Source organism: Antechinus flavipes, chromosome 4, assembly GCF_016432865.1.
Source record: "Antechinus flavipes isolate AdamAnt ecotype Samford, QLD, Australia chromosome 4, AdamAnt_v2, whole genome shotgun sequence".
Taxonomy (NCBI): domain Eukaryota; kingdom Metazoa; phylum Chordata; class Mammalia; order Dasyuromorphia; family Dasyuridae; genus Antechinus; species Antechinus flavipes.
In genome coordinates, this window is record NC_067401.1 from 393,900,858 (window position 1) to 393,923,072 (window position 22,215).

At 33.2% G+C, this 22,215-nt stretch overlaps 1 protein-coding gene across 4 annotated transcripts in view; it reads left to right on the forward strand.

Annotated features, from left to right (window-relative positions):
* KCNT2 (potassium sodium-activated channel subfamily T member 2) overlaps positions 1 to 22,215 on the forward strand; it is a 583,045-nt gene that overhangs the window by 378,828 nt on the left and 182,002 nt on the right. For all 4 annotated transcript variants that reach the window (XM_051998719.1, XM_051998721.1, XM_051998720.1 and 1 more), the window contains exon 14: positions 6,843 to 6,951. In XM_051998719.1, the coding sequence (XP_051854679.1) occupies positions 6,843 to 6,951 (109 nt within the window). The remainder of the gene's footprint in view (positions 1 to 6,842; positions 6,952 to 22,215) is intronic.

The window sequence follows — 22,215 nt, forward strand, 5'->3', positions numbered from 1 at the left end:
AAATTTTATCTATTTTTATCTAGCGATATATCTATCCATTTATTTCTCTGTGTACCATTTCATCCCACTCCAGATTTGAACCCATTCTTAGAGAGCAATAAAAATGAAAACAATTGATACAGTAACCATAAATAAAATTAAATGTAACATTCTTCCTTTACTTTTGAGAGAAGGGATATGTGTTTAATTTTCATTCTTCAGAATCAATATTGGTTTTTAAAATTATTCATAGATTGGTTTCATTTCAGTTTTTTTTTTTTTTTCATTTACATTTAGTGGTGTGCTGGATCCAACTTATATCAAGTGACTAGAGACAATTTTCTAAAATGTCAGTGTAATGATTTATATTTCATAATTCAATACATACTATATATAAGTGATTCATTTATTGTTTTGTTGCTAGTCAAGAATTAATAAAGTGATGGAGAAAATATTAATAACAGATTAAACTTTAAAAAGTGCTATATGTATATTTAGATCGGGCATCACAAGTAGTGTTGGTTATCAAACATTTACCATCATATGCTAGCTTATATTGTAAAGAAATCCCATTAATAGAACTCCTACTTCTGGGTCCTTGTTAAATTATGATCATTAACCATAGTAATTTGAATGAAAGTTAGACATGGAAATTTGATTCCTTTTTTCTAGCCATTTCATTTCCTGAATTTGATGGCAAATGAGTGATTATGTGATCAATCCATATATGCAACATCAAAGGAAAAACAGGGGGGGAAGCATATTTATTTAGGAATTTATATAAAATTTATTAAGAGATATCCTTTTTGCTAACTTAAAGAACAATATAAATTCTAGCTCGTTATAATTGTTATATTTTTATTAAATATGTGAATGCATGTATAAATTCTCTAAAAAGCAGTATGAGTTCATTTGCATTCCCCAGAAGGAAGAAGGCACTAGAAGGTACAAAAATTATAAGAAGCAAACATATCCTTTTAAAACATAAAAGGGGGGGCATAGCCTTCTATAACAGATTATAAAAGAAATTTCAATAGTCACATTAAGAGGCCATACAACATATTAAATTGGTTATATCTTTATTCTTTATATATATATATGTCAAACTTTTCTGCTTCTGTTTATTTTTCTCTAATGTCTAGTTATAGACTTTTTTCTCATATTTTTAAATTTCTCATATATATAATTTCTTGTTATATTTATATTTTTCCATTTCTTCAGATGTTTTAATTATCAACAAAGGATAAGATAGCAGAATCTTATATTCTTTTTAACATTCAATTTTGTGACTAGTAGAGAATGGTTTCCTCTTATTTCTGAAAGTTTGCCCCTTTCTTTTTCATTAAATATGCTCTCAATATGTAAAAATCTCATCTCCCAAAAGATTTTGTATTGATGAGAATATATATAAATCAGTGATCATTAATCATTTGTTGTATTTTTTCCCCTAATATTAGGACCTGTGACTTTTTTTTCCTTTTTCAGAGTTATATGAAAACTGATCTACCAGGGCTCCGATATTCATATCACTTACACTGACAGCACTGACTTCTCTATCTCTCTGTCTGTCACTCTCATCCATCTATCTGTTTAATGTATACATATATACACACACAAGGCTGTTTTCTTATCTTTATCTTATCTTCACCATATCTCATATAGCACATCAGAGACCATTACATAAAAGTCTAAATGTGGTGGCCCTCCTGCCTTAATAATAAAAATATTTTGTTGATAGTTTTCAATCTTTTATTGTTCATTTCTTGCAAGAAAAACTATGAATCAAGGAGTATGTGGCTTGAAAAGAGTCAACTGAACTTGATGAATAGAATCTCTTTGAGGACCTTAAAGTGAAGATTTTCAGTGTGGTGGTAGAGACAAGTCTTTCTGTAAAGTTTGAATTCTCCTGGTTTACCTTACTTACAGGAACCCTTCAGCTTTAGTTTAATGCTTTGGCAATCATAACACATTCTACTTTTGGAGCACTCTAGGAATTGATAACAAGTACTTCTTTATCAGGAGCTAAATTGTGTCTCTAAAACTTCTATATATTTTCCTAAGGTTTTTTTTTTTTTGGTATGTATGCACATATATATAATATATATAGTTCTATTTAAAAAACAGATATCATTTTTCCTTTACTTTGATTTATTCATATCAATATGATACGAGGTAGGTTGGTAGGCAAATTGCACTGTTGGTTCAATTTAATTCACAATTAATTACATTTTCCAGACTTAATTTCTTCATCCTTGAAATGAGGAACTGGGAAGAGATTTCCTAATATCCTTTACTAATATTATATCCCATTTTAGATTGTCTTTATTAGTTCAAATCTGAATTATTATGCGTTATTGTTCAACTGTTTAGGAATCCTCCTAATTGAATTATTATATTGTCCAAATATTTCCTTTTTCATCATAAAGATAACAAGAGACTCTGCTAAATGTATCATTGAAGTCAGGCATAATAGGTCCATGGAATTATCCTCACCAGCCCTAATTAACTTAATAAAAGAAATGAGGCATGACCTATCATTAATGATCTCATGGTACTAATTACTGATCAACTCTTCATTTTCTAATTGTTTAAAGTTCATTCCTTTAATCACTTTTTCTAGAATTTTGCCAGGATTCAAAGTCCCACTCATTGCCTACACCCCATTACTGGAAATCATTAGAGAGAAATCAATTTTTCCATATAAAATATTAAAAAGGTAGTACTACCAAGAATTTGTGTCACAATCCTCATAGACCCAAGTGAGATGGATATATGAGGTATTAAATACTAGTATGTTCATTTTTCATGAGGCTTGAATGTTCGTAGAATCACATACATGTGAGTGATACCACTGGCTTTCATAATTCCTTATGAATTGCTACCAGTCTGATCTGGTTACCTACAGAATTATTATTTTCATTGTAGTAGTGACTAAAACAGATTGACCAATGAAAACTAAACTGATTATTAGAATTTAACAATAGTTGTCTAATAAAGAGAATTGAATTTCATAACAACCATTCTGCTGAGCTATCACATAAAAGATTTAGGCAAAGATAATGTCTCCTTTTTTGATAAGCATTTTTAGATGGTCTGAAAACTTCCTATGCTTATATAAAATGCAAAGCATAAATAGCAACCATATTTTTAAAATGTTGTAATTGTTTTCCATTTAGTTAAAAAATCCTTTCAAAAAAAGAAATATTTGATTTTTGTCAAGCAAGATGGAACTACTTCATTCTATGCATGGGCCCTTTTGTTTACAATCTTCCAAAGAGCTGTTGCTTAGCAACTGCATTGAAGAAGCTCCTAGTGCTCTAAATCAGAGCCTGTATTCATACAATTTAAGTTCTCAAAAAAGGCTAGATTCTATGGAGAGAGATTTTGATATTCAGCATTTTGAATACATTGGCACTAATTCTTATTCACCACACATGCATAAAAATAGATTTGAAAGAATGTATCTGTAAATATTCTATTTTTTTAATAGCTATCTAAGTCTACACTGTTTAATCAGTATTTGTTCATATTTTTTCCCAAGTCTATTGTTTTAGAACTTATGTGACAATAATGCACTATGTAGTCATTTGTATAACCTAAAACAACTTGGTAGCAAGAAAATCATGATTTATTTAAAATAGCTATTATTTGGTTGGAAAGCATTTACAAATATTACCCAAAAATCCTTTTGGCTTCTTTTATTGCTAGAATATCATTTTGCATAGATAGTTTGTTGGGTGCAGGGGTTGGAAACCCATAATATTAAAATTATTTCATTTCTTTCTTATCTAATAAGGATTCTAAGCCAAGAACAGGGTGTGGTTGGTTAGCTTGTGCCATACAATATCTTTTAATTTTGTAGTTTGTGAGTCTCAGAAGTGTTGTCTATGTAATAGTTCATCTAAATTGAGATATTATACAAAATTATTTTATCTCATAATAATCATTTTTGATGCCTGCATGTCTTTTATATTTTACTATATAACAGATTTCTCCAACCATGCCACTATAATCAAAGGATCATTTGTCACAGAGTTGGAAGGGGCATCAGAAAATATCTAGTTCAATTTCTTATTTTATCAATGAGGCAACTGAGTATCAGGTTAAGTAACTTGACTAATGTCACATTAAAAGCAGGAAAATTAGAAAAAGATAAATTTATAATTGTTATTTATTATGATTAATCTATTTCCTCAATATGCTAAATAATGACTAAAATGTAAAAGTGGGAAAAGGGATCTGGTTATGTAAAAAGTAGCCCCTGAAAAAATTAAAGCTCTTTTAATGATAATGATGATGAACTAATAATAGTAACATTTATGGCATTTTCAGTTTTGCAAAAAAAACTTTGCAAATTTTGTCTCATTTTATCTTCACAATAACCCTGTGAGGAAACATCATTTAACATCCTCATATTATTCCCATTCATATGAGAAACTGTGGGAAGCAGATTATGTGACTTACCTAAACTCTCACTACTAGTAAATGTCTGGGGATGGTCTTTGAACTTAAGTTTTCCTGACTCTATGTCCACTGTTCTAGCTCTTCTGTATCACCTTATATCTGCAACTTCCTTTGAAAGACAGGTCCAGAAGAGATTGGCCTCCTTTTTGATGTTGATCACCTTCAAGAAGTAACATCTCCTCAAAACCATTGATAGAAAATTATAATCATGGTGCTCTAAGGCGAACCTTATTTACAGCTTAGGTTCTAATAGCTTAAAGTGACACTAAGACTTTTTGGATACCCTGTATGTGATTTGTACCTCTTATCAGACTTTTTACAACACACACACACACACACACTCATACACACACACACTTAACCCTCCTTACAGAATGAGTTGTTTTCATTTGGAAATCTAGTATGTTGTAGAATTTCATTCATATGTAAGTTGGACTTGATGAGTTCTGAGGTTCCTTTTTTCTCAGAGATTCTGTGATTCAGAGGGATTCACATTTCTATCTGTTCTCCTACTTGAGAAATCATAGTTGGCTTAAAAGTTGGAGACTACTTTTTCTTGGGAATTAGAAAGAGGGATCTTTTGTAATTACAGTTATGTCTTCCACATCATGACATTCCCCATCACAATTTCAATATATCATGAGTCAGCATAGGAAATTAAACTGGAATTCTTGGGGAGTTTTTTGGAAGCTGCAGATAACAAAGGTCAACAGACAACACAAAAAAAGTTTAGAAATTCAAAAATATATAAAATATATTTATACTATTGAATAATTCCAACCAAAATTTTATATTAAGATACAGTGAACACTCCATAAAAGAAAAAAGAAAAGATCAGACTTCTTTTCTGGTACAAAGTGGATTCTAGAAAATTTTATATGGATTGTGGGGGCACTATACTTCTCTACAATATGGAAGAAATAATTGTATGTGTGTGTATGTGTACATACACACACACACATATACACATACACACAGACACAGACACACACACACACACACACACACACACACATATATATGAAGTATGACTATCAGGACCTGATAAAAAGTCTAATCATGCAATCACATTTATTACTTTGTAGCTGTACTTTAATGCATGCAATGATGAATTGAAAAGAAAGAACTCTTTGGATTTGGATGAGTCATATATTTCTATTTATTTATATGCTGGGGTATTAGGCAGTCACTATCACTATTAATTCTATTTTTAGCTCTTTCATCTTTATCTCTCCATAATCTATAGCTTTATAAATATAAATATCTATCTATTTTCTAGTATACATTTCCCAATAATTAAAATTCATATGACTTCTTTCAGAATGTAAGGAACATGGACAAATAATGAAATATCTCTGAAAATGTTCTTGAAGGAAAATGATTTGTAGAGGGCTAGGTGACATCAAGAAAAAAAAAACAACTTAGTTTCATATGCTACTTCTGATTTATATTAGCTTTGTGGCCTTGAGTAGGTCATTGAATCTTTCAGTATGCAGATAATTCCCTAAAGTCATAAGTTGTTTTAATTGTTCATCTATACATAAAATTTCCTGCACAGTGGTGATCCTAACTATGTTCTAACTCTGCCTCTTTGGTCTCTCTCTCTCAATTTATGTTCATCTTTATTTGTTATGGTTCTGAAAAATTAAGTCTTGTTGTAGTGCTATTCCCAGAGAGAGAGGGGGAAAGCAAGATCTCTTTAAGAAGAGGAAGTAGGGAGAAGGTTTAATGGCAAGGTCAAGTTCCCCTGTGTCTATTTGATATGGAGCATCCAAATGTAACTTTTTCAGATAATTGGAAATTACCATATAGTCTAAAAATATTTTTGTTGTTTTGAGGGGGGTGGGGAATAATTTGCTTTAGGTGTAATGAAAAGAGCACTGGATTTTAAAATTACATTTTAATCCTGTTTTGCTCCTCACTAGTTTTATGACATTAGGTTAATCATTTAAACGTTTTGAGCTTCAGTTTCCTCTTCTATAAAACAGGAATAATATTGTACTACCTACCTTCCCGAGTCTGTAAGGATCAAATGAAATGATGGATTTTGAGAAAATTAAATGAAATGATAGTGCCTTGAAAACTGTAAAGTATGATGTGAATATATCACTTAAAGGTCAAAGCTGTTTATGTATCTAATGAAATTTCAAAGACTTTTAAGATGTTTCAAAATATTTATGCCATGATGTCAGGGTTTTGTGAAACCAGTTTCAGTCTGCTATTTTTGTCTTTATCAGTTAAATCAAGTATAAAATTGTCTAAGTGTAATTTGTTTAAACAAAAATTGTTAAATATAGGTTAGAAATATGAAGAAATGAAAAGAGTAAAGAATTTAATTTTAAATTTTAACATTTTAAAATGATAAATGTGAACTAATTCACCTGCATTGTTTTGAGCAGATCATGTTGTTTGCGAAGAGGAGTTCAAGTATGCCATGTTAGCTTTAAACTGCATATGCCCAGCAACTTCTACCCTTATTACACTATTGGTCCATACCTCCAGAGGACAGTAAGTATCTATACACATGTTTTTTCCAATAATAATGGGATCTTCAAATAAACATGAGTATGACTATAATTTGGATATTTCATGAAGCAAAGATTTTTCAACTGGAATTTAGACTGGTATTGCATAAAATAATATTACTGAAACTTAGGATTAAAATAAATTCAATTACTGACTCATTTGCAAATCTAAATTATTTTATCCATTTTTAAGATTCTAGCTTTTACCAGTAATTTGTATATGCCCTAACAGTAAAATCTTTAACCAACTTCCAAATTCATTTCTAAGTGATTATATATTGCATAGTGATTATAATTCAAAATGATACCTTTTATCAAAGTAATGAAGTTATTTAACAGGGCAAAAGGAAAAACATACTTTTCTGAGAAGAAAGATAACTTAATTGGCACCTTTATGTTAGGTTCTTTTGGCATGGCATAAAATTCAGAACTTGTTTTTGACTTTCATTTTGTGAAATATATTGTAAATAGAGAAATTTCATACTCCTTACTCACTAGGTAAGGCAAAAATCTAAATTGCCAAATCAAATACATTTATTGGTAAAGTTTGTTTTAATTTTTCATTTCACATATTTATGATCTCTACAGTTAGACACATTTGATAATGTAATTCTGACATAGTCACATCTAGAATTCACACACACACACACACACACACACACACACACACACACACACACTTCTATTTCCTGGATTCCCTGACTTCCTTCCAGTCCCAGTTAAAATCAAAATGAAAAAAGTTTTTACTGAGCCCCTTCAATACTAGTGCATTCCTTCTATTGAGTATCCAAAATTAATGTTTTATCTTGTGTATAATAGTTGTTTGCACATTATCTCTGTAAATTCCTTGAGAAGTAGAAGTTGTTTTTCCCCCAAGGGGGAACTATCCCCCATCCCCAAATAGTTAATTTGATGCTCAGTATATAACATAGGCACTTATTAATAATATGATAATTATTATTATAATATAATATGATATAACATAATAATAATATAATAATATTATTATAATAAAAATAAGCACTTAATAATAATAATAAATCTTGTTGATTTGATTTAACAAAGCTCTATTCAGGTAAGAGCAAAGCATATGGTCCTTGGAATCAGATGCAGCCATGCTGGCATGGAAAGAGGGAAGAAAAATAAATACAATTTAAGGTTTATTATGTGCGAATCACTTAATAGAACTTTATAAAAATTATGTCATTTGGCTCTCCCAACAATGCTGAGAGGTAGGTGCTCTTATAACTCCCATTTTATAAATGAGAAAACCAAGGTAGACAGGTTCCTACATCTAAAATGAGTCTGGTCAGATTTAAATCCGACTCCTTCTAATAGCCTCAATACTCTATTCACAACACCATCTAGCTACTTCTAAAACATGGTACTTAGAATTTAAAATATATGGGCATGAAGAATGAGGAAGTTGGACTTGATGGCCTGCCTCATGGGTACTGTTTATGCTACATAATCAAAAAAATTTAGAATTGCATAGGATCTTTAGTATCATCCAGTCTAAAATTTTGATTATTTAATTCAAGTAAGTGACTCTCAGACAGATTAAGTGATATAACAATTGCTAGGTAATGGTAGAATGAGGGTTTTAACTTAGTCTGCTACTTTGAGTTTATTGTTCTTGTTTATACAATATGGCCCATTTGTAGAATCTAAGAGAGTGACTTGGTAATATCTAGGACTGACAAAGGATTTCAGGAGCTATTCATCTAAAATCACAGACCACCAAAGTGTATTTTCCATACTGAGCTATGACATATTTGTTTTTTTCCTTGATAAAACATTAAAGCTTCCAAAAAGACTTGCCTTCAATTTTGTTTAATGCTATCATGACTATAGATATGAGGTATAAAACAATATTAATTGTAGCTGTTAGGTAGAAATTAGATTCTCTTCAATAGGTAGGAGATACTGCCCCCTTTTTGTATCATACATCAATAAGGAACACATATTTTGATTTGAATGATTTTACTTTGCAGGTAATTTTCCAGAATCACACCTGTTTCATATGATGAATAATACCTAAAAATACAACACATAGATAATTATATGTAAATAACTCATTTGGAGATGACCTTGATTCCTAAATGTATGTTTTACTTTATTTGCATAAAGCAGAATAAATTCTTTGAATTTTTGTATGTTTAAAAATATAAAGGCAAAAACTGTCAGTATTTTTCCAGATAATTCAATTAAAATGCTTTGTTTTTTGAAATTCTTAGCATTCTTCAAAGCTCAACTCCGGTGCCACTTCTTATATAAAACCTTCTATGATTACTTTAATTTATTCTTAGTATGTTTTCTTTTCTCGAATTGTTATTATTAGCTGTTTTCAGATTGTTAAACCTTAATCCTTAACCTAATGGAATGTAAGTTTCTAAGGAAAGAAACTGATTTTTGTTTTATCTTTGAATCTTCCAAGAGATAATTCTGTCCTTTCCACATAGAAGACACTTAGTAAAGTCTGGTTGAATTAATGAAAATAACTAAATATGATACACCTGGCAATTTCCAACTCCCAAAGTTTGTTTTTCAACAATATTTCTTAACAAAATAATCCAAATTTTGAATTTATAGAATCTAATCTCAACAATGACATTGTAGTAATAATGTTGAATGTTTAATGCTTATTATCAAGATAATTTCTTTTAAAATTTAAGAATTTTACTCTGCATAGTTCCAAAATAAATTTTATTTAACAGAAGTAAACATTGTAACACTAGACAATTCAAATATAAATATGCATATATATTCATGGACTTAGTAGTATTGAGCATTACAAATGACTTTTATTTATTTATTTATTATTATTGTTATTATTATGTTGCTGAGACAATTATGGCTAAGTGACTTGCCCAAGGTCACAAACTAGGAAGTGTTAAATGTCTTGAGGTCAGATTTGAACTCAAGTCCTCCTGACTCAGGCCTGGTGCTCTATTCACTGTGCCACCTAGCTGCCCCAACAAATGATTTTTATACATAATATGATATTTTCCATTTTCCATCAGAGAAACTCTGTGATTGTTGGAAAAATCTTATTTGCATAAATCTTCTACCCTGATTTTGTGTGTGCTTTTTAAAAAGTAATTTATAATGGAGAAAGTCAGCTTGATATCTCCACATTTCCAAACTCATCACGAAGAACTACTTGGTTCAGAATAGTTTAAATGTAAACAAGTTAACACATTCTTTTGCTTTATAACAACTTTATCTCCTACAATATCAGTGAACTTACTTTTATAATGTGTATCTCTGTGTGTACACACACATTATTAAAAGTTAAACTTGTACATATGTGCACATTAGTAAACATGTTCACTTGATTCTCCCAAAATTCACACCCATTTTGTTAAAATAGCACATTTACAGTGACCAAATTATCTCAATAAAATATGTACTTAGAAAGTATTATTAAAATATTTTTTAAAAATTTAGGTGGAACAGTAGAAGTGGTCATATTTTTGTGTAAAAGTCATTGAAAATGTTTGTTGCAGACAAATGATATATAATATATTTAACAGTAATTGAATGTTAAATTGCATATTCCCACATGTGCATGCAAGTACACAATGCACATATATAACACATGCAAGCATAGTATAGATATATACAAATATAAATTCTTATAGATACATATTGGTATACATATATCTATACATATAGATACATATATCTATATATGGGAGCATCAAGTGTGACATGTTTAATTAATTTTAGGTATATTGAACTATCATTTGTCTTTCAAATAAAGAGTTTTTAGGAATTACTTTGTTTTGTTTTTTACCCCAAAAACAGTACCACTTCTTTTGTGCCTTCAAATTTTTCCTCTTAAATATTTAAATAAAATCTTAAATAAAAAGGTATAAGCAAATTGTTTTATGATTTTTTTTCTTGGAGATCAACATTATTTACCAAAATGTGTTAATTTAATAAGAAAAATGAATTGTTACTGTACTGTGAGAAAGGGTGACTAGACCAACAAATGCATTATGCATATTATATTAAACCACTAATTGAATGTAAAATTAAAGATAATGGTCAGTGATTTCAACACGTGCACATACTCATTCTCTCTCTCCTTTTTACTCTTTCTCTTTTTCTCCTCTCTCATTCTCTTTCTCTCTCTCTCTCTCTCACACACACACACACACACACACACACACACACACAAACAAAAAACAAGTGGAGCTATGCTATCTTGATTTCAGCTTTAGTTAAGATTTTGTTTAAATTAAAAGATTCTAGTTATGATATTTTTTATTTCACAATTGTTTTCAGAGGAATTGTCCCTGAAAACTAAATGATGAGTATATTTATGTTATACTTAAAATGTATCTATTTTTTGAAAATTATGGAAAATATGCAATATGCATATGAAAGTATAATTCTCACTTGTTAGAAGAACAAAGAATAGTTGAAAATTAAATCAATGTGCATTCAGTTTTTATGTACATAACAAGAAAAGCTTTAAAGGAGAAATCAGGAATTACATTTTTATTAAAACCTCACTGATTCCATTTAAATATTGATTTGTGTGTATAAAGAAAGTTTCCCTCGCTTTAAATAATGTCATTAATTATGACTATCACCAATTTTAGGGATGTTGTAATTGTACTCACTGTCACATAGATTATTTTATGTGATCTTTAAAGTTCCATCTAATTTTAAGATTTTTCTTTCTTTCTTTCTTTCTTTCTTTCTTTTTTTTTTTTTATTCTGAGATTGTGTGACTTTTTAGATGGCAGAACACAATAGTAGATAAAAGTACAACCAATAAGGGGGGATTCTGTCCTTGATTTATTTTTGCTGTTTGATGGTATAAAAATGATTGGAGACCTTGTGGGGAAAGTGACCATTTTCATATAGCATACATGGTAGAAGGTGAGAGAAAAACTAGTTATGGTCTGAAATACACACACACACACACACACACATATTCCAGGAGAATAGATTTCAAAGGATTAAGAGAAAGCTAAATATGATGCCATGGATTAAAATTTTAAAAGAAAAGTTAGGCCAAAAGGGATAGGAAACTCAAGAATGAAATTCTGAAGTCAATTTAAATGTAGTGGAAGAGAACAGAATTCACCTACACAGAACAATTCAAATGAACAAAGCAGTGGTATTGAAAGAACTAGTATATGTCATTGCCAAATTATTTCTATTGATATTTAAGTTTATGAGAAATGGGTAAAGTAGTTAGGAAAGGACTAGAAAAAGCCAAATATCTTGATTTTTTTTTTTAAAGAAGAGAATATAGAAGCCTGTGAGCATTACTTTGATTCTAGAATGGGTTATCAAAGACATGATTAATAAGTATCAAGAAAATAAAGCCAGGTTTATAAAAATCTGGCATAGTTTCATCAAGGACAGATTGAGTTAAACTAAACTCTTTTTTTGGCCAAGGTTTTAGATCAAGGGAATGTTGAATACATACTTTACATATATATATATATATGTGTGTGTGTGTGTGTGTGTGTGTGTGTGTGTGTGTGTATGTGTGTGTGTATTAGTAAGGCATTTGATAAAAGTATATCATAATGTTCTTGGGGGAAAGAATAGAAAGATGTAGACTACATAATAATATAATTACATATACTTGGAACTTTTGGAAAAGACAGCAAGGCACTAGATGACTAAGTCAATATTCACAAAGGTCTTGGCAAACGGATTGGACTGAATTACAGTGAGATGAAATTTAATAAGAGGAAAAGTAAAATCATATATTTGTGATGAATAGTCAATTTCACAATCTGTTTGGAAATATATATATATTTAAGTGAACTGCAAACTTCAGTATGATACAATAATATTATGTGGCAACTAAAATGCTAGTGTGATCTTGGGTTGGCTGTGTTAAGAGAAGAATGCCTTTCAAGAAAAAAAACACTTGATAATCCCATGGTATTATTGTCAGCAGTGTAGTGGATTTTAGATAACACATTTTAAGCAGGGAAGTCTGTTGTTTGAGATCATCTAGAGAGGGTAAACTAAATTAATGAAAGGCCTAGAGTCTATTTCATATGTTAATCAGTTGAAGAAACAAGTGATATTTAGCCTTTAGAAGAAAAGAATTAGGAGGGACACAATAGTTTGTTAATGGTCTGCTGGAGTCAGCCCTAAATGGCTTGCTCATTATTAAATTGTTGTTCAATTTCCATTTGAGAATTCAAAAATCAGAAACCAGCCATCTAAAAACCAGAGAATAATTTATTGCTTTGGTGATTATATAGATTTACAAAATTATTAGTAATGAAGATTAAAATTTTTGTGCATATACTTTTCCTTTGGGAAGGGGGAGAGATTACTTATTAAACATTTACCAGTCCAACCATTTTTTTTTTTGCTCTGTAAACATTTCTTGAGCTCAGTAAGAAAGCAATAGAAGACTCAGAATAAAGTCAAGAGCATACTAAAGGCCTGGTGAGCATAGGCTAAAAACAATAATGATAGTAACTATCATTTATCCTTTGATTTAAGGTTTCCAAAGTGCTTTGCCTCTATTATCTCATTTGAGGCTTTCAACATTCCTGACAGTGTTCATATATTTAAGAACTGTCAAATGAAAGAAGGGTTAAACTTATTGTGTTAAGTCACAATGGACCAGAATCAGTGGCTGGAAAATATCAAACCGGGTTTGATGTTGGAAACAGCTTTCCAATGATTTGTGTTTCTGATAGTACAATGCATTGCTCTGAAAGTTGTTGATTTTCCCCTTGTTGGGGGTCTTTAAGTAGAATCTAGATTACTACTTACCTAGCATATTATTCTGGTGATTTGTTTTTGTTTATGGATTGGACTAGGCGGACTACAATAAAATGCCTTCTCATTCTCAAATTTTGTGATTAAAATAATAGCTTGTTAAAAAACAGTTGTTAATGTTTCAATGTCAACATGGCAGGAGGTCTGCAATGAAATTTTCTAAAGACCTTGTGCTCTTTAATATTTTATCAACAATTTGGATAAAAGCAGAGATGGCATGTTTTTCATAATTGCATATAATGAAAATTAGAAGGAACACATAAACCCAGGATGACAGAATCAGTATCTAAAAAATAAGTTGATAGGCTAGATATTGAGTTAAATCTTATAAGTTTTGATAGATATAAATGCAAATAACATCTTATATATAGCTTCAAAATCAATATCAGATTATCACATGGAGGAGGTAAGGTATAACTGGCAGGGAGAGGTCTGGAGATTTTATTGGATAGCAAGTTCAGTATGAGTCAGCAATATGTGACACTGCTAGTATTATTTGTAATGTGATGAGAGAAAAGAATTTTTTTGTGGCCTCTATTCTTCTATTTTTTCAGACCTTAGTATTTGTTTTTAAATAAATGGTTAGTTATGCTCTTTTGTTTACATATTGATATAGATATCTTAAAACGACCACGCTAGCACCCAGGATACTCCAGAATCAGCCAGAGTTAGGATAAGCAAACGTCCTTAATCTTTATTCGTGGTCCCCAGATGCAGGTTTGAACAAGATGGAAACAGAATCAACCCAATCACCTTTTCCTTGTCTACCACCGAGAATGTGTCTCTGGCTAGTTTTACTCCACCCCCTAGTCCCTCCTACAATCCTCTATACACCAATCATTGAGCCAGTACAGATAGTGGAAAGGACCATTTTCCAAGCATATGCCCATAGAGTATTGTCCAATCAGTAGTTAGCCTCAAGCACTCCACAGTCCTGACGTCAGTGTATTGATTCAATAGTTTCAGCCCTCTATATCTCCTGCTTTCTTTTGTTTTAGAACACAGGTGGTCACACCATCCCTGACTTCTCAGGATGGTGAAAGCCCCCAAAAAGGAGGTCATCACCCTCTACCCGCTTCTTCTCAGGAAGGGAGGTGAAAGCACTAAAAAGGAGATGATCACACCCGCCCTAACATCTCAGGAAGGGAGATAAACAGCACCAAAGGGAAGTAGGGATTGCTAGCAGATTTCTGGGCTGAAGGCTCTTATTAGAAACAGGTATGCACAAACCCATCAGCATGGGAGGTATTACATGAGCACATAGCAATAACGCACAGGCTATTAGTGATCACTCTCTCCACAGTCAGCAAAGGCTCAATGTGGTACAACAGACATGAATTGTATATGCAAGTAGTAATATAACAAACAATATAAATATGGCATTATAAGAGATTTTCAGAAGTCCTAGAAGGAGGGTATATAAACAACAGCCACACATATGCTTTCTTCAGCAGTCAAGAGATAGTCCAAAACCAATCTATTGTCCATTGCTTCACATATCAGGGAATCCAATGATCCCCACAAGTTTTTGAAGTCCTGCAATAGTCTTTTTATGTGTTAGGGAATCCAATAATCCCAGCAGATTTTGAAGTCCTGCAACAGTCTTATCATTTCTCAGAAAATCCAATGATTCCTGAGAGTTTTCAAGTCTTACAACAATCTTATCATATCTCAGAGAATCCAATGATTTCTGAGGGTTTTGCAGTCCTACAACAATCTTATCATGTCTCAGAGAATCCAATGACTTCTGAGGGTTTTAAAGTCTTACAAACAATCTTATCCTTTCTCAGAGAATCCAATGATTCCTGAGGGTTTTGAAGTCCTACAACAATCTTATCATGTCTCAGAGAATCCAATGATTCCTGAAGATTTTGAAGTCTAACAATTTTTGATGTCCATGAGTCAAACACCATAACTGCCATGTTCATTTCAATGGTGGACACAGTCAACAACGGAACCATCTGATGTTTCTTGGGTCTTCTCCTTTGTTTCAAGGGTCTGCTCCATCTCTCTCCAATAGACAAAGCTAATATGGCTTGTTGGTACCCATCTGATTCCTTCTCCACCTGTGGAGATACAAGCAACCCTCTCCCACAAAAATGTCTATATAAATCTTACTTGGATGCTTTCTCACTTGCTCTAGAAGTTCCTTGAAAAGCTGATATATATATTAGAGGCTACAAATTTTATTTGGGCTGTGGCAATTCTTTGTACCATACCTACTGAATAGGCCAAATCAGATATTATATTTATATCTCCTGGATAATAAGTAAGAGCTAGAATGATTGCATACAGTTCATTCTGCTGAGTGGATTGAAAAGGAATTCTGACTACTCTCTTTATAGTTAAGTCACGAGAGTATACAGCACAAATATTATGTTTAGATGCATCTGTAAAGATAGTTGATCTTTAAGAGGAAAACCTCTTCAAGAATCCATCACCAATTATGTAATAGTCTGGTTATCTTTAATGGAGACCCATGTGCAAAATTTGGAGCCATGGCCAATAAAATTTGCCACTCTGGGATATCTATCACAGAGTCTTATGATCTCCTCTAAAGGAGCATCCTTGCATAGTCTTAGTATAATTCTTCTACAAACCTCATTAGCATTTTCTTTAGCAAATTGCCTTATCATAATGTCTGTTACTGCATTTTCACAATTAGTATGATAGTTGTCTGCAAATGTCCCACAAAATCATCAAAGGGTTCATTTGGCCTTTGTGCTATTTTTGTGAAGGCTTCACCCTTGTCGTTCTTATTGGGAAGCGAAGTCCATGCTTTGATAGCAGCAGCAGCAATTTGCCCATATGCTGCTAAGGGGTAATTAATCTGTACTGAAATTTCTGCATAAGAACCTACACCTGTCACGGGTGATTGGAGGATTAAGTCCATTTTGACTATTTTGTTGGGCTTGTATCCTACAGAGCTCACTATATTCAGAAAGCCACAACAAGTTTTATCCAGGTTCTAAGCATGTCTTTGCTATAGATTTCCAGTCTCTAGGGGTTAAGACTTCATAAGCCAAATTCTGTAATAATATCTTAACATACGCTGATGTAGCCCCATAAAGGGTGCAAGCCTTTTTCAGGTCTTTGAGGAGTTCTATATCAAAAGGAGCATATCTTCTACTTCGACCTGAAGAGTCAAACTCTTGAATCACTGGATACATTTCCATTTGCACTTAAATTCTGGCCTTCTTTCCTGGCTTTAACTACTGCTTTTTGCAATCTAATCATAGGAGGGGGTGATTTTGGGTGGGGAGGTGCTGGTGGTGTCACAACCCCTCTTACTACTCCTTCCCCCTCCATCCCGGAAGGTGAAGTTGATGGGGGTGTGTCAAGAACCAGTTCCCGTGTAGGCGAGGTTGAAGCTGCTTTGTGAGAGCCAGAATCACCATGCCCTACACCCCACCCTTCATCCTCACTTAACTCCCCATGCCCTCTGGTGATATCGCTTTTAATCCCTCCTTTGTCCACCTCATTTTCTTCATGCTTCCTCACCTGGTCATTTTTAGAATTTTCCTTTTTTCTATAACTAGCAGGACTTTTTAAGGCCAATTGTATTATGTTGTATATATATAGTGTTTCTTTGGTAAGTGACTTGGAACCATTGTCATTATAATATAGGCAAAGTTGATCTCCTACAAGTTTCCAATTATCTAGGCTTATCTCTTCTTCCTCAAAGAACCAAGGGGACTTACGTTCTAATGTATCCAGGAATCCCTCAATCTAATACCAAGTCATAAATAAGTCCTTTCTCTTTATCAGTCTGAGTATGCTTCCTGCAGATCTCCTTTGAGGTGGGGTTGGGGTTGGGGGTGGGGCTGGGGCTGGATCTTTTCCTAATATCTGCCCCATTGCAATTAGAAAAGGTTACTAGTTTAGCCCTTAACAAAGTTAAGTTCCCTGTTTGTCTATTTAAATACCCTATTTCCTGGTCACTGGAGACTTGGGCACCAAATGTAATGACTGTGCTAGCACTCAGGACACCCCAAAATCAGCAAAAGTCCTTAATCTTTATTTTTGGTCCCCAGATGTGGGATTCAACAGGATGGAAGCAGAATCAATCTGACTGCCTTCTCCTAGTCTACCGCCAAGAGTGTTTCTCTGGCTAGTGTTACTCCATCCCTAGCCCCCCCTACAATCCTCTATACACCAATCATTGAGCCAGTACGGATAGTACCATTTTCCAAGCATATGCCCATAGAGTATTGTCCAATCAGTAGTTAGCCTCAAGTGCCTGGCAGTCCTGACCTCAATACATTGATTCAATAGTTTCAGCCCTCTACAATATCTTGTCCATTAACACACAAATTATTGGGGCCTTAAGATCTTTATTTTTTCCATCAGAGTTATGAGAGTGTCTTTCAGGGGCTTGGTTTCTTGTATTAAGATCACAAGCTCCAGCTTCTCTCTTTTTGTTTTCTTTAAAAGTTTGCCAATGGAAAAATTATATACTATCATCCCCAAACAAATCCTTTGACAGCACTACCAGAAAAAAATGGGGTGAAACAATCTCCCAACCCCAAGAATCATGGAAGTTTGACAAGAAAGGTCTGTCTCACTTGGGCAAAAGGGAAGTGCAGTCCAAGATTGGAAACATCCTAGCAAACTCGCAACAAATTCCACCTCAGCAAACCAGTAGGAAATCATGAGTCTAAGAGCAGTAGAGCAGGTAAAAGCCAACATCAGGATCCCACACATGCTTTAGTATAGCCAGGGGAACAGACTCCAGCTTCAGGAATTGCCACCTGGTTTAGTGTAGCATCAGGCAGACAGCATTCAAAGGCTAAGATACAGCCTGTTTTAGTGTAATCATAGAGAAACACAGAAACACTTTATCCTGTCTCAGTGCAAGACAGACATCATGAGGAACCTGGCTTAGCACCAGGGAAGTTGCCAGACCCCTACATTCTCCAGCACCATCAACTATCCACTTCTGTCCTTCCTCTTAGCATAGCACCAGATGTAAGAGGTATGCCATATGCTCAGGACAACATCAGGAGAGCAAGGGGAAGGTAGAGCCAAAATGGCAGAGTAAAGTCAGGAAGGTGTTCAAGCTCTCCTAGTTTCCCTTGAAAACCACATTAACCAAACCTCTGAACAGTCCGATGAAATAAAACCACTCTTCAGCTCAAGATAGAATGGAAAAACTTCAAGAAAGGTCAGTCTCACTGGGGTGAAAATGGTATTCAGAGGAAAGGGACCCACATATGCAAAAATGTTTGTGGCAGCAGTTTTCATGATGGCAAGAAATTGGAAACTGAGTGGATGCCCGTCTGTTGAAGAATGGCTGAATATGTTATGGTATATGAATGTTATGGAATAGTATTGTTCTATAAGAAATGAGCAGGAGTATGGTTTTAGATAGGCCTGGAGAGACTTACATGAACTGATGCTATGTGAAATGAGCAGAACCAGGAGATCATTATACATGACAATATCAATATTATGTGACAGTCAATTCTGATGAATGATCAATTTCCAACAATGAGATGATTGATGCCAGTTCCAATGATCTTGTGATGAAGAGAGCCATCTATACCCAGAGAGAGGACTGTAGGAACTGAATGTAGATCATAATATAACATTCTCACTCTTTTTGCTGTTGCTTGCTTGCATTTTGTTTTTTTCCTCATATACTTTCTTTTTTTTTTTTTGTTCTGATTTCTTGTGTTCAGCAAGAGAATTGTATAAATATGTTTATACATATTGGATTTAACATATATTTTAACATGTTTAACATATATTACAGTACTTGCCATATAGGGGTGGGGAAGGAAGAGAAAATTTGAAACACAAGGCTATGCAAGGGTTAATGTCGAATTGCTCGTGCATGTTTTTTAAAATAAATAGCTTTATTACAAATAATAAAATAAAAAGAAAATGGTGTTCAGGCCAGATCAGATAAATATAGGGAAACTAGTGAGAGGGTCTTAAACTCACAATATCGGCAACTAAGACCTGCAGTTCTGACTCAATAGAGGAGCAAATCAGTGGGGCACTTTTCAGTCCCAGCTCAGAAGGCAAACTCTGGGCAATCAGGCTATTTCCTGGAAAGAGCAGCCACGCTGCATCCTACAAATGCAAGGGGCCCCTGTGCTCAAAGCCAAGATTCAGAACTGCACAGGAAGCCTGGGACAGGACTAGCTTTACCTCAACAGCAGAGTTCTACCTCAAAAGTTAAAAAAAAAGAGGAAATAGCAAAAGAAAAGGAAAGAAAATGATCAAGAAACAAAAAAGAAACTTGACCATAGAAAGCTACTATGGTGACAGGACAGACCAAAACACAAACTCAGATGAGGACAGATTGTGCACAGAAGAAATCTCAACGAGTAAGATAAATTGGTTTTAACCCCAAAAAGGCTTCTTAAAAGTGGTCAAAGAAGACTTCAGAAGGAAAATAAGAGATGTAGAAGAAAAAATGAGAGAAGAAATGAGATATGTATGAGAGAATCAAGAGTTTTGAAAAATTTGAAGAAAACAACTATTTAAACAATAAAATTAACCAAATGAAAAGGGGATATAAAAGATAACTGAAGAAAATCACACATTAAAAACTAGGACTTTGTGAGACAGCAAGACTCAAATAAACTAAAAAAAAGTGAAAAAATGGAAGAAAATGTGAAATACCTCATTGGCAAAACAGCCAATTTAGAAAATAGTTCCATAGGAGACAGTTTAAAATTATTGGCCTACCTGAAGGCCATGACCAAAAATTTGCCTGGAAAGAATTCTACACGAGATCATTAAGGAAAATTGCCCCAGTATTCTGGAAACAGAGGGGGAAACACTCATTGAAAGAATCCATCACTCACCTCTGGGAAGAAATCCCACTAGGAAAACCCCAGAAACATTGTTGCAAAACTCCAGAACTATAATGTCAAGGAAAAAATATTGTAATATGCCAGACAGAACCATTCAAATGTCAAGAAGCAACAAACAGTCAGGAATTCCCAGGATCTGGCAGCTTCTACAATAAAGGAATGAAAAAATTTGGAATACTATATTTTGAAAAGTAAAGGACTTTGGGTTACAACTAAGAATTAATTACCCACCAAGACTCACCCACTGACAGGATTGACGAGTTCAGTGGAGAAGTCTCTGTGACCTGTGAAGACTCTGATCATCCCCAGGTAGCAGATAGAGCCCAAGGAGAGTGTGACTTCTGGCTTTCCCATGACCTCCATTCAGAAACCAGTGACCTTCCAGGATGTGGCCGTGGACTTCACCTGTGAGAAGTGGAGGGTCCTGGAGCCTGCCCAGAGGGCCTTGCACAGGAACGTGATGCTGGAGAACTATCAGAACCTGGTCTCTGTGGGGATTCCTGTTTCCAGACTGGATCTGATCTCTCTGTTGGAGAAACAAGAAGCAGCTTTGAGTCTCAAGAGCAGAGAATATATATACATATATTCCACAGAAGAAAAAATGGAACTTCAAAGAAGTAAGAGACTTTTAATCATTTCTATTGAAAAAATCAGAACTAAACAGAAAATTTAATCTACAAACACAGGATGCAAGAGAATCACAAAAAGGTAAATGGGAAATATATATAATTAAACTGTTTAGCTCCTTAGGTAGGGAAATAATATATGTAATTCGTTCCAAATGTATTTGTCACTGAAGCAGAGGGGGTTACTAACTGAGGTTACTAACTGAGGGTGTTGTTGTGAATGATACCTAATGTGATGTGATGTGATGAAATCAAAGAAAAAGATCTTAAGTGTTGGGAATTGGCTATAATAGAAAAAGAGAGAAGGGTACATATAATGGGAAAATTAGTTGACATGAAGAGGTTAATTGAATAGGGACAGAAAAGAAAACACCTTTTTCTTGGTAGTACATGGCATCTTCACAAAAATTGACCATGTTGTAGAGCATAAAAACCTCACAATCAATTGAAGAAAGGCAGAAGTAGTAAATGCTTCCTTTTCAGATCAAAATGCAGTGAAAATTATATTCAATAAAGGGCCAGAGAAAGATAGACTAAAAACCAATTGGAAATTAAATAATCTAATTCTAAAGAATGAGTGGGTCAAACAACAAATTACAGAAACAATCCATAATTTCATCCAAGAAAATGACAATAATGAAACAACATACCAAAACCTATGGGATGTAGACAAAGTAGATCTTAGGGGAAATTTTCTATCTCTAAATAGCTACATGAATAAAATAGAGAAAGAGAAACTAAATGAATTAAACATGCAACTAGAAAAGCTAGAAAAAGAGCATATGAAAACCCCCCAATTAAATACCAAATTAGAAATACCAAATACCCAAAGATTGAAACCAAAGATATTAATAAGATAGCAACCAAGAAACTATTGAATATAAAACAAAAACCAATTAAGTGTTGGTTTTATGAAAAAACTAACAAAATAGATAAACCTTTGCTTAATTTGATCAGAAAAAAGAAAGGAAAAAAAATATTATCAGCATCAAAAATGAAAGGCGGAACTTATTTATC